General features: G+C 32.7%; 2 protein-coding genes across 4 annotated transcripts; one reads left to right on the plus strand and one right to left on the minus strand.

The window, feature by feature from the left end:
- Positions 1-2044: 2044 nt before the first annotated feature.
- Positions 2045-4531, plus strand: LOC18586498 (U11/U12 small nuclear ribonucleoprotein 31 kDa protein-like). The gene is made up of 2 exons (XM_007009938.3): positions 2045-2978; positions 4126-4531. Exon 1 carries the CDS (start codon positions 2132-2134, stop codon positions 2903-2905), a length of 774 nt encoding a protein of 257 aa, XP_007010000.1. The 5' UTR covers positions 2045-2131; the 3' UTR covers positions 2906-2978; positions 4126-4531.
- A 34-nt stretch (positions 4532-4565) lies between these two features.
- Positions 4566-9232, minus strand: LOC18586499 (vacuolar acid trehalase). 3 transcript variants are annotated; one of them, XR_001929926.2, is made up of 8 exons: positions 8983-9232; positions 8115-8188; positions 7814-7855; positions 7147-7188; positions 6481-6564; positions 5548-5635; positions 5127-5249; positions 4566-5028 (listed from the first exon to the last, which is right to left on the minus strand). XR_001929926.2 is itself a non-coding variant. In XM_007009940.3 (8 exons), the coding sequence occupies exons 1-8, from the start codon at positions 9161-9163 to the stop codon at positions 5002-5004; spliced, it is 636 nt and encodes a 211-aa protein (XP_007010002.2). In that variant the 5' UTR covers positions 9164-9229; the 3' UTR covers positions 4566-5001. The 3 variants fall into 3 exon arrangements, 2 of the variants coding, with proteins under 2 accessions (XP_007010002.2, XP_088658763.1); XM_007009940.3 differs by having other exon boundaries at positions 5127-5224; positions 8983-9229; XM_088802637.1 differs by lacking the exon at positions 6481-6564 and having other exon boundaries at positions 5127-5224; positions 8983-9231.
- Positions 9233-14430: the final 5198 nt, after the last annotated feature.

Here is a 14430-nt window from a genome sequence, read left to right on the forward strand (position 1 = left end):
ATTTATCTTGTGATATATTGTGCATGCTCATAGTATTGATCAAGATTAAAATCAGTATATGTTTTTTTCAGGAATATTTTCTTTTTTTCGGTACAATTTTTGTAAGGGTTGTATTTTTTCTATTACTTTTGATGAAACTTCAACTAAAAATTAATGGCATAAATTTGAAAAAAGATCAAATTATACAATTAGTCCCTATACTCTAGTAAATTACTAGATTGGTTCTTATACAATAATTTATGAAAATTGAGTTCTATATTTTTGAAAATTAACAATGTCAACCAATAATTAATTGTGTTAAAAATTTTTGCTATTTATGCTGACATGGTATTTTCTTACTGATGTGATATTGAATATGATAGTGTTACTATGATGATGTAGTATTTTTTATCTATTTCACAACACTCTTTTCCCTATTTTAAATTATTGAGTATAGAAATTCAATTCTTATTGCACAACACTTTTTCCTTAAATCTTACAAATCTATTTGTATTTTTTATCATGTTTGAAACCATTAACTCACATTAGATAAATCTATATGCATTTATAAAATTCATGTAAGTGCTTGATCACATCATTTGAGCACTATTATTGCATCATTTTGTGAAAATGCCATATCATCATTGTCATTTCATTACATTTAATGTCATATTAATAAGAAAATGCCACATCAACATAATTAAATGCCATATCAGTATAGATAACAAAATTTTTTTAACATATTGGACTGACATTGCTAATCTTAGACACTAGAAAGACTCAATTTTTACAAATTATTATACAAGAACTAAATCCCCACTTTGATAGAGTACATCGACTATTTGTATAAGTTGACCTTAAAAAAACTCTAAACTATTTAAGAAAATTCAAATAAATTCTTATGTTTTTATTACCTTTAATCAAACTCTTGTATTTTTATTTTAAATGAAATAAGTTTTTATGACTAATAATTAACTAATTATTGTTAATCAGATATGTCACATTGTATTGACGTGACATATTAACATGTCATAATGAATGATAACATAATATATTGATATGGCATGATAATATAATTATATAATATTATCACCCTTCACGTTGGTGTTAGATATAAAAATAACAAGTAATATTTTAAGTAATAATAATTAGTCAATCATTAATCATTTTTTTAAAAGTAGTCCATCATTAATCATAAAAATATATTTGATTCAAAATAAAAGTATAGAGACTTAATTAAATGTAATAAAAGAATAAAGATTTATTTAAATTTTTTAAAATAATTCAAAATTTTTTTAAGACATTATGCCAAATATAACTAATTAAAATATTCCAAGTGAAACATAATTAATAGAGTTCACAATTACTAGAATAATATTTTAGTAAAATAATTTGTAAATAATAATAATTTTATTAAAATAATATATTCACATGTGAATTGGACCTCAAATAAAAGGTAATAAATTTTTAAAAAAATTATAAGAGCAAATTTGGAAATATTATTGAAAAAAATTGATAGTACTTAGTAATCATATATTTATTTTATATCTTAAGTAAAATGCAGTCGTGGTCACTATTTTTGGTTTACAAAATACTATCATTTTAACCCTAATCTTCAAATTATATCTATTTGATCTCAACTTTATTATTATATAGTTTTATTTCTATCTTTTTAGTCAAATTTCTCATTTAAGATTAATGAAATTGATACAACTTCGAGTGACATTTCTCAATTGTTTAATTTAATGGAAAGATTAAAGTAGCATAAGATAATAAAATTGATAGTCAAATTTTAACCATTTTGAAAGTTTAAAATTGAAATGAAATTTTAGAAAAATAATAAATGCTGCTGTTATCCAATTAGATCAATATAAGCAGGACAAACAGCTCAACATATGGCAGCCCAAATAAGTTAAGCAGTCCAGACAAGCCACAGCAATTTAAAAAGACTAGGTAGTTTAGACAGATCAAACACCAAGCTCAACTTAAGTAGTAAACTTTTAAATTTCATTATATATATATATATCTAGATTTAGAGTAAATTAAAATTTCAAATTAAATTCTCTTGTCTTTATCCTGTGTATAAATTCCCTTTTGAATTCGAGTTATCCCTCGTTTACAACACACATTCAAGAAATAATAAGTCATACCAATGACGCAGAAAAGAAAATCCACCACCAACAGCGATAGCGAAGAAGACGAAACCTTTTATTTCCGCTATTCCTCTGTCGCCGCCCCACCGTCTTCATCGTCCTCAAACCCCAACCAAATTACCTCCAAATCCACCGGCGGCGGTGGCGGGTCCAGCGGTCTAGCCCCATCAAAATCAACCCTTTACGTCTCCAACCTTGACTACTCCCTCACAAACTCCGACCTCCATACTCTCTTTTCCACTTTCGGAAAAATCGCCCGCGTCTCCGTCCTCAAAGACCGCGTCACCCGAAAACCCAAGGGAGTCGCTTTCATCCAGTTTGTTTCCCGCGATGGCGCGCTATCGGCGGAGCGTGTAATGCACGGAAAAGTGCTCAACGGTAGAACCCTCAGTGCTTCGATCGCCATCGATAACGGACGAGCCCCGGAGTTTATTAGGAAAAGGGTTTATAAGGATAAGTCGAGGTGTTATGAATGTGGGGTTACTGGGCATTTGTCATATGAATGCCCGAAGAATCAGTTGGGGCCAAGAGAAAGGCCGGTGCCAAAGAAGGGGCGGAGAGGTTGCGGCGGTGGAGAGAGGAGGGAGGATAACGGAGATTGGGCCGATGAGGAATCGGATGGTGGAGACGGGTTTGAGGAGGAGAATTGGGCGTCGGTAGTGGATGGGGCGGCGGAGGAGAGGTTGAGGAAAGCGGAGATGGTGGAAGAAAAGAAGAAGAAGGTGACAAGAAAAGTTAGTTATTTTAGTGATGAGAGTGATGAGGAAGAGTGATTTTATGGTAGCGATGGAGAATCGGCGTTGATTTTTGAGGGTCAAATTTAATCTGGAATCATTTGAATTTGAGGTATATTATATTTTTGTTGGTTCTGTTTTTATATGTGAAGATTTTGATCTTGAATTTGATGGTAATAATAATTGCACATATGCATTATTGTATCTCTAGTGGGATATTTCTATGTGTAAGGGAAATGAAGTTGCTTTGTTGGTCTGATGTGATATAATTCTAGTTTAAGGTGTGCAATCCAATTGTTGTTTAAAAGTATGATTTGGGCTTGAATCTGATGGTAATAATGGTGGTGAATTGTGCATTGTTGTATCACTAGTGATATTTGATGCATAGATAACAAATTGGTTACGAACTAGGAGAAAATGGTTGATTTTGTGCCATCCTTCTTAGTCTTCTTTATTTATTTATTTATTTATTTTTGGGTTAGTCTTATTTATGTCTGTTTATGCTTGAAAGATGTTGAAAATAGAAGTGGCTTTGATTCTTGTTTAGTTAATAATTGATGGTATGGTTATCTCAGCTTTGTTTGTTAAGCAACGTGTTTGTTTGAACTTTATTTTATTTATAAATAGTTTTGGTTCTTTAATTGTGGTGGTAGCTCATGTTGAACTAGCTTGAGGTTGAAGTTCTGTTGGTAAGAATTAAACATGTATACTGATATTTAGATGGGTATCGAGAACTAGAGGTAGAAGTTGTTACGTACACTCTATTTTTGCTTTGTCATTTGAGCATGAGTGATAAATTCTCCTCTCTGATGATGATCTCAAGGAGGACTTTAGAGCAATTGACATCTGATATCATTATAGTGAATGCCTTACACATATCTACAAGCAATTTAACCAGAATGCATGTATGAACCAAATGCATTCCTATCAATGGGAATAGGTGATTCATGTATAAAGCGAGATGCATTTCTGTTTTTGGCACCTGCAACTTGAAAACCACCCTGGTGCTTTTCGTTCCTGCTCTATGCACCATTTGGTGTATCCTTCACTAGTGTGGAACTATAAAAAGTTTATTTTGCTCTTAAGACTATGATGTGGATGTCTATGGTGTTTATTCTTTTAACGTATGAAGCTTGGTTTGCATTTTAGTGTTTACATGGTGTGCCACCCTCTTTTACTTCAGCTGACATTTTGTTTCAATGTTGGAAATGTGGTTTGGGATTTGTAAAACTAATTTATTTTTCTCTTTTGCTCACCAGCTCCTTTTTATAGAGTCAGGATTTACACTGAAAATGATGTCACTTGAATGGTCCAACACTCAGGAGGGCTTTTGCAAACAGACCAAGTAGTATACTAACATCTTCATTAACAAGCAGGGGTTTAGCGTTTAGCATTTCAGTCTAAGAAATGATGTACAATAGCTTGATAAGTTGATTCGTGTATGTTTAGGTTTTGCCTAGCAGTTTATTCATGCTTGTTAGGCACAAAGGCACCTGCTGGTTGCTTTTTCTTGTTCATGTACCTGGTGTAAAATGTAGGCAATGAGGGGAAGGCTAGTTCAATAGGCCCTTTCCTTCTTTAAGCCTTTATGATACTGTTAAATTAACACTTAGACTGAATGGTACTTATAATTTATGAAAGCTTGTTTCCTTGGGGTTTTATTCAGCTTCAATATCGAACCTCCTCTTGATATCCTCCATAACCAAATCTATAAATTTATTATCTTTTATAAACCGCTAAAAGTTTATACATATAAAATAAAATTATAAAAGGAAACCTTCACCAGCAGTAAGTAATAAAACAAATAACAGGGTTGCAAAGAAGGATAAAAGCTTCATGACTTGGAATTGCTGAAGACATACAAACTTTGGCTGAATGGTAATTTTGCCTTCTATTAGAAGAATTGTGATGGTATGGCTTGGATATTTTTGCCTGCTCATGCTTTAAGAGTAAAATTAAACAAGGATAGCAAAGGTTATGTGGTTTCTGTAACTGAGACATACATCGGTGGTGAAGCTGAGCAATTGAGGTCTAAATTAAGTAGCCAAATGTAACATGGCATCACATGGAAAAAGAACCCTTGAGAACCACCCTTCTTCATGGCATCCAACCACCATTAAGCTGCACTGTACATGTTATGTGGAGCCTGACTGTTGTGCAGTCTGCAAGAAACTCAAAAACAAGGTAACGGTGCTTGATGTAAGATTGTATAAAAACTTTATAAAAAAGGTTTACAGACAGCAAGGAAACACCAACTCACCAGCATCTCATGGTCTCCCATAATCTCATCTATCAACTCAGCTACTGGTTTATCAGCACTATTGGGAACAAGAGCAGCAAAAACAGCAGGCTCTAATCCTGCATATATCCAAGGGAATAATGCCTTTCATGTCCATCACAGAATGGACAACTATTAGAGCTTGCACCACAATCATTCAACCAACACAAAAGTCCTTATACTTTATAGTGTTACAAAAAGGAGAGGGGCAAATCGATAAACAGATGGAGGGAGAACATTGCCTCAACTTCAGCAGGTTGAAAATGCACATGTTCTTTTTCCAAAATGGATTCCAACTATTTATAACTTTACATAAGTTTATTCAAAAATTTTATAACGGTTGATTCCAATTAGAGGTCAAGTTGTTTCAACTGCAACTTTAGGCTAAGAAAGTTTTAGATACCAGTTTCTGGAAAAGCGTCAATGAACATCATCATCTCCTCCCCACTAAGACCAGAGAAAAAACAGATCCGTGGAAGTGACTTTGAAATCTGCAGGATGCAATATAGTAACTACATTTAAACATGAATAGCTAGAATTTAACCGGACAAAAATGAACCTCTAATGTGCTAACCATTTCATCCAGAAACAAATTAAGTACTACTATCTTTCCTTCCAATAGACAAAGCAGCATTATAGTTTCAGGTAATCTGAACCAAATTAATCTGTTAAAAGAACATGGAATCTGCTGCTTCTGAGAACAAACAACAAACTAAAAAAGCATAATAATAATAACACACAGAGTAACTCCTAAAGTACTAGAATACAAATTGAACAAAGAAATCAACTATAAGATTGCAAGATGAAGTAGATTATTGAAAATTTTCAAAGAGAAAACAAAAAAGGATTAATTGTGAAGATCGAGTTGCTTTCTATTCAAAGATGACAAAACCATTCAATTTCCTTGAGATAGCTAACCATTCTGACCAAATAGCATAAGCTGATATGCTGGGGCTAACATTATATCTACCAACATTTTCCTTCACTGGCAAGCCCATTGAGCTATAAAAGTGGTCCAAATAGGGGTCCTCCACTTATTAAATTCATGCTAAATTAATTCTATGGACTGTTAGGTCCAGTTTTCCAACCATTATGACCTAAAAGCTTTAGCTGATAAGTTAAGAGTAAACTAAATTATGTCTCCTGACAGCCTCCAATATATGGAATTCCCAATGAGCTTTCCAAAAGCTCATTCGATTCATCATAAACATGTTAACTCCCATATTTCTAATAGAAACTTTGTTGAGCCTTATATTGCCAGCAGAAAATGGTAACCAGTAAACAGGATAAGATGGTGAACAAGAAAAATGACTTGAGAGTAAACTAAGAAATCAACCTTCACTTCTTCCAAATTAGGTTGCCTTGTATTCACAGCTTCCCAAAGTGAACGAGTAATCATGTCTTCAGTACAATAAATAATCTGAACATGTAAGCACTCAAATGAGAAAAGGTATATTGCAACATGTTTGAATACAGAAGATCAATATTTCCCTCTGATATGTGAAGTAGCTATCATAACATTAGTTTCCCGGAAGGCTGGAACTGATACCAACAGCAAGAAGGGAGATCCTAATTTTCCATCTCACATGAAACACAATGGAAACATGAGATTTTTTCCAATAAAAGTAGTTCAAATGGATATAGGTCTAAAGATACACCCTTTAACATATGGGGGTAAATGAAAAAAATCCCATATCAAAAGCTTCTGCCCTCCCCAATCTTGTTAATGAAAACTTGAAACAACAAAAGCCATGCTAATAAATCAATCCCAAGGAAATGAAAAACAGGAAAAATAATCTGAATAATGCCGTATTTTGTGAGGAGAATAGCATTAGTACTGTACGTGATTAAGGCAAGGGCAGAAATTTTCTTTGAGAAAGTTAAGGAACATAACAAAATACACAATTTCTTTTCGAAAAATCTTCTTTCATCAGGCTCTTTCATTTTTTTTCCCTTTTTGCATCATTAGAGAAAAACGTAAAGAAAAGAAATAAAGTATTACCTCCAAGAATTCACCATCCATTTCTTTTAAAAACTGTCGTATCTGTTATAAAAGACATACAGAGTTGCAAGATAAGTAAGGGCATCATTCTAAGAATTAGTCCAACACACACACGCACGCAAAGCTGCATACTCTTGTGATTCATCTTGAATAATAATTATTGAGAGATGAGACAGTGATTCATCTTGTGCTTACAAATGTAACTAGTACAGATTAGAAAGTGAGACAATACAATTTCACTTTAGCCAATCTCTCAAATGAAGAAAATGAAAAGGATGTATACCCAGCACCTTTCCCTCCTCACAGCTGAGCTGCTTTGGCATAGCCAAGTTGGCAACCAGACCATCTCTAAGAAAGAGGTCCTAAATTAAAATTCCACCTTCCTCAAACTGAAAAAGAGGGGGAAAAACTGCGCGCCCTCCCCCCCCCCTCTCTCGATTTCCCTTTGTCCCCTTCACTTATTGATATAAAGGAAGGGAAAAAAGAATCATGAACACCCTAATAAAAGTTTGCACACAAGAAAGGAGGTGCATGCAACTACCTATATTCTTCACCAAGGACATGTAAGCTCTATTGAGCTCTCGAAAGAACGTACTACAGATAATCAAATTTAGGATAAATTGTTTCATCTGCTACAGAAAGAGAAGTAAAAGTTGCCAAACATTACCTTCTCTACCTCTTCAACTTCAAATCCAAGCAACAATAAAGCCTACAAAATAAACAAAATTTAAAAATCTCAAATGTCATGTGGGTTCAGACTATGTATATATGTTTATGGTTCCTCATGAGAATGATTATTGTTTGATACTTTTAATGCAAAGATTGTTCTCTGTAATAAGTTCTACTACAGATTCAAAGTGCAAGAACTTGCATCATTTATCTACAATCATTTTGTTAAATAGCATGATAATTTAAACAGAATTTAGCTGGCGGTATTTGAAACAGGTAAGAAACTAACCGGAACTTACAGGTGGACCATATGTGGGATCATCAGCATTTAGAGGAACAAATTTCAAATCCTCAACTAATTCACTGGGAAGTCCTGAAAAATATGAACATGTTAGGAGTATATCAACACAAAGTCACAAACACACTGAAGACAAACTCTTAAGGACAAGAAATTTCCATGGAAATGAACAAAATAAATAGAATTGGTTCAATAACATCAGTGACAAGCCCTTTAAAAGGCCTCAAATTACTAAAGATTATCTGAATTTTACCTCAAAGATAATAATCTCAAATTGGTATTTCTGAACAGATTTGAATCTATAAAAGAAATCTGATGTGATTTGCAAAAATTAGGACTTCATTTAAGCCCATACAAACCAAAGAGTATTCTACTTTCAAAATTCACCAGAGCAACACAAACACAAATAAGTCCTCTTTGAGAGAAAGCGCAGCCCAGGAAACCACCAAAGCAGTAATGTTGGACATAATTTCCTACATGTAACTCTTATATGGTCCAGAATTCAAAATCTTCAACTTGTTTATCCATTTCACTTTAACTTAATTGGGCACTCTGTTTTTTACTCTAAACTACTCTTCATCCAAAAATGACTACTTTTTTTCTTTTTCATGGAACCAAAAACATGATAACATGAGCTAAATGCATCACATAGTAAATGAGTAAAGCTACACCTTTCAACATATACATAGAATAAAAGCATTGACAAATTAGCTGATAATTAACAGCAATACAACATATGAAAATTCAACAACCTTAACACTCAAACCAATAGTAACCCACCAACCAAATATCCATTTTACACCGAAAGAGTAAAGCTTTAAGAAGTTTTATTACAATTAAGGGACATTAACTTCAAAGGGTAAGCATACCTTCAGCTGATGCTCTTGTCAGTCCTCTGGGTTGCTTGAGCTTCTTCTTGTGATGACATGCAGCATTCTTAGCTGACAATGAAGAAACTACTGAACTATGTGAAACTGAAAAAACAGGAGGAATTAAAGAAGCTTGAGACTTCGCGAGAAGATTCTGACAGAACCCAACACTAAAAGCCATTTTTCAATTCTTTCGAAGCTGATAAACTTTGGTTTTCTGTTATCTTGATAAAGTTGGGATTTTTTTTTCGGTTTAAGTGTTGATAAATATTGCTGAGTGGACATAGATATTTTCCAGTGTCTACTAGACCTATGCAGCAATTTTGATCGACCAATCACCTATTACCACGTAAATATATGAGCAATATAAATTTTAAAGCTTTGTTTATCTGTCTCTCTGTGCTTTTTTTTTTTTATTTCTTAATTGCAATTTCAAGTTCAAAATAGATTTTTTTTAATTAAGAGCATGTGATTCGAATCTTATTTTTTAAATAGAGAATCAAAATAAATATTGATTCTAGTTACTTTTGTCATTTGCTTTTTACTTTAGAAATAAAATTCTACTTATGCAATCAAAGAATAAATTAAAATTAACCCTTTTTAATAGTAAAATGTATTCCTTTTAATTATTTATGCATTTTAATCAAATATTATTATTTTAATTTCTTACAGCTTTTACTTTTTTTTTTTTTACAATTTATCATGAACAAAAAGTAAATAGTAAAAATAATAATCAAACCAAAAATAAAAGCTAATGCTATATGGTCGACATATCTAACTACTCATAAATGGTCTAGTGATAATAAACAACAGAAGCATAGGCATTAATATACATTAAATAAATGAAAAATTCACAAAGCATAGGCATTAATATACATTAAATAAATGAAAAATTCACAAAACATTCTTTTTGCCCTCAAGAGTCAATTCTTGAAAAATACTGCTTGATTTCTCTCATATTCTCCATCTTTGTTTGAGTTGATGACAAGTTTTATTGAAAAATAATCAAAGTTAAAGTAACGTTCTGCAAGTTGTGAGCATCATGTCAATAATTTTCTTAATCTTTACTAGTGATTTTTTATGAAGCCAATCTCTTATATATATATTTGAATTTCAATTATTTATACTATATATATATATATATATGCAAGTCCTATATTTCACCCAACGCTAATTGAATTGTTTTTATCAAGTCTCTTTCATAATTAGGAAAATTAAAATTCTTCTTCCTTTGCAATGGCTATTTTTTCTTTTCTTTTTTTTTTCTTAAATAGTATTGTTCAATTGCCTTTCTAACAGATCATATCATTTAAAAATAAGTTAATGTATTAAGTTTATTTTTTTTAATTTTTTAAACATATCATGACAATCCTCTAAACATATTTGTAAAGTTTAAAAATTAGATCAACAATGGAATAAAATAATTCATACATAAAGTAATTTAATTTATTTAATTGATGGAAAAATTTTCACTTACATCAAGAAATATGTATAATTTTATAACTGTAGACACATAAAAAAAATGATAAATAAATATAAATATAAATAAAATAAAATAAATAAATAAATAAAATAAAAAAAAATAAAAAAATAAAAAAAATCGGGATGGCTGGGCGTACCATCCCCCACCCACTACGCGGGATGGGGGTTCTGGCCACCAACCCCAGGGGTGCCAGAACCCCCCCTCGCCGGGTTGTCCAAAAAATTGGACAACCCGGCTCTTTAAAACCCTGCAAAAAGCAAAAAACAAGGGTTAGCCACAACACGAAAAAACCAAAAAATCATCAAGAGCAGTTAGCCACAAAGAAAGAAAAATACGAAAAAGAAACATAAAAGAAAAACAAGGAGAGGAGACTGAGATCTGGGAGGAGAGAGGTTGATCGGAAGGGAAGAGGTGCGAGGAAGCCGGTGAGATCTGGGAGGAAAGAGACCGACGGAAGGGAGAAATCCGAGAAGAGAGGAGAGGACGCCGGCGCCGGAAGAGAGAAGAAAAAAGATTTTTAGAGAGAGAAGGGAGGGTGCCGCCGCTAGAGAGAGAAAGTGAGGGTTGAAAGTGAGGAGAGAAAGAGAGAAAAGGGGGTTAAATACCTAGGTTTAGGGGGGCAAAACGGCGTCGTTTCGGAGAGGCAAGCAGAAGCTGAAAGGACCCGGCCAAACGGCGTCGTTTTGAGCGGCTTCGCAGGCATCAAAACGGTGCGTTTTGAATCTCACCTTGCGGGCTTCCAGAAGCAGGCCTGGCATAGTGGATTTGGGCTCCCACGGACCCCTGGGTTGGGCCGATTGCAGCCCAACAAGGTATAACTTCTTTTTTTTTTACTTGGGTCTAGCCCATTTTAATTTAAATGCATTTATCATTTTTTTAGGAACAAATATTTATATTTAATATTAAAAAATAAAAATAAAATAAAATAAATAATAATAATAATTCAATATACATATATATATTATATTATATTTTTAGATAAAAAAATGAAAAGATAAAAAAATAAAAAAAATATATAAAAAAAAATAAAAAAAAATAATGATAATAAAATGAAAAATAAATAAATAAATGTAATAAATAATATAATAAATATTTGAGTATTACCACCAAAAAGGGGCAAAAAGTTGCCTCTTTCGGGTGGATGTTTTTCGGGTACGAAGTTCGAGGCGGATTTTCACCGAAGCGTCGGGATAAATCCGAACTCTAAACTCAAAAACCCATTAAGTCAAATAGTCATTATTAGAAAATATTATATGTAGAAAGATTTCGTTAATTTAAATAAATATTACTAAATAAAGTTAATCCAATCGTTTAAAAATTAATTAATTATCTATTAGATAAGTTTTGTAATCAAGTAAAAAAATTGACCAACAACAAACATGGATTTTAAATAACCAAAAAATAAAGTATATATAAAAATAATAAATAATAAATAATAAATAATAAATAAATAACCAAAATTTTTAAACAATCAATAAACGCGTGCATATAGATACCATCATTTTACACTGTCATTGCACGCCACTCTTACTTTGCATATGGCGCGGGAATCCTGATGATGGGATTTCCCCGAGGAGCTCGTAGAGACGAGTTCTTCCGGGGATATCTCTAGGTGAGGAGAATTTCGAGACTTCACCAAAGCGTTGGGATAGTCTTCGAATAATTTTTCAATAAAAGATTACCGACTCCATCATTTAAAATAAACAAGTCACGACATCATTCTACGCTTGCATCATATGCATACGTAAGACCAAGTGAAAAACTCAGTCTGACAATTCAATAAAAATTTAATTAATAAAATAGGGATTAAACTAAGAAAAGGCTATATTAAGATAACTTAAGATTAAATGGTACCGTTCGTAGAACGGGCGTCACGGAGGTGCTAACCCTTCTCCGTGTGTAACCGCACTCCCGAACCCATCTCTAAAAAACGTGGACCAGTTCTCGTTCTTTCGACGGACCTAAAATTAATTTAGGGCTTCGTCGATTAAGAATCGAGTTAATAGGTGACCAATCACACCTAGATAAAAAAGATTGGTGGCGACTCCCACACCTTACGATTTTAATTTTCGCCCCGCGTCTGGTGGACGGGTTCCCGGACCCGCACGTCACGACAATAACAAATTCAACTTATTACACATTTTAATCACCACAATATGAGTTGCTCAAAGCTAAGCTAATATAGCTTTTCTAATAATCTCTATTTGCAAATCAATAATGTTAAAATACATCTCTCTTTATCTATCAAAATGATCTCTTACAAATCTCCAACTCCTTGGTAGATCATCTTGCTTATTTTTTACTATTTGCAGATTTTCTAGAAGTGGAGTTTCATTTTCTCTTCTAGATGAGCTTTCTTCATTATTTTTATTGTTCTCTAAGCTTATTTCCTCCATTTGTTTTTCTAGGATTTCTACATCATCATCATCATCATGAACTTCTTTTTGTAAGGCATTTGACTCATCAAAAACTATATGGACTGATTCTTCAACAGTTAAGGTCTTTTTGTTAAAAACTCTATAGGCCTTTGAGTTGAATGCATATCCTAAAAATATTGCTTCATCACTCTTTGCATCAAACTTCCCTAGGGGCTGTTTTTCATTGTTCAATACAAAGCATTTATAGCCGAAACTCCTAAGGTGAGAAATATTTGGTTTCCTACCTTTGTAAAGTTCATATGGAGTCTTTGAAATCAAAGGTCTTATTGAGACTCTATTAAGAAAATAAGCTGCTATATTTACTGTCTCAGCTCAAAGATATTTAGGTAGGTTGTTCTCACATAGCATGATCATATCCATTTTTTTTAAGGTTCTGTTTTTCGTCTCTACAACTCCATTTTGCTGGGGTGTTCTAGGTGTAGAGAAATTGTGATCCAACCTCTTTTCATTGCAAAATTTTTCAAACTCATCACTCTCAAATTCTCCTCCATGATCACTCCTTATGCTAACTATGGCTAGTCAATTTTCATTTTCTACTTTCTTACAATAACTTATGAATGCTTGAAGAGCATCATTCTTATGAGTAAAAAAGCATACCCAAGTATATCTAGAAAAGTCATTAACTATTACAAAGCCATAAGATTTTCCTCATAAGCTAGTTGTGCTTATTGGACCAAATAGATTTATGTGTAACAATTCAAGAGGTCTAGATGTTGACACTATCTTTTTAGTCTTAAAGGATGTTCTAACTTGTTTTCTTAGTTGGCAAGCATCACATATCCTTTCATTTTCAAATCTTAAATTCCATAGCCCAACCATTAGATTCTTTCTAATCAATTTTGACGTCGTATGCAAATTTACATGTCCTAATCTTCTATGCCATAACCAGCACTCATTTTCAGCATTTGCAACAAGATATACTTCACTATTTACTTCAAGATCTTCAAGAAAAACTACATACATGTTCTTCAATCTTTTTCCTATAAATGAGATTTTATTTGTACGCATATCTATCACTTCACACTTAGTTGAATCAAAACATACTTTAAATCTTTTATCACATAATTAACTAATACTTAGTAGATTATGCTTTAAGCCTTTAACTAATAACACATGACTAATTTGAGTTTAAAAACTCTTACCAACCATACCTATACCATGGATTCTGCCTTTTGAATCATCTTCAAATGATACGGTTCCTCAATTTCTCTTATCCAACTAAGCAAACAACATCTCATGTCTTGTCATGTGCCGTGAACAGCCACTGTCCAAGTACCAAGGCTGTTTCTTCTTGAGTTGAGCTCTTGAACATATCTCTTTTAAGTCCGACTCAATCTACAAAATAGAATTTCAATTTTTCTTTACGAGTACCCATACTTTGAAGGGTCCTTGAGTGTTAGTTGCAAAAAAGGATCCCTTAGGAACCCAGATTTTCTTAACTTTCTGCACTTTTCTTTTCTTAAAACACTCATATGATAAATGACCATATTTACCACAATTATAACATATAAGTAATGTTTTAGCTGA

This window comes from Theobroma cacao, chromosome 10, assembly GCF_053813885.1.
Source record: "Theobroma cacao isolate CCN51 chromosome 10, ASM5381388v1, whole genome shotgun sequence".
NCBI lineage: Eukaryota > Viridiplantae > Streptophyta > Magnoliopsida > Malvales > Malvaceae > Theobroma > Theobroma cacao.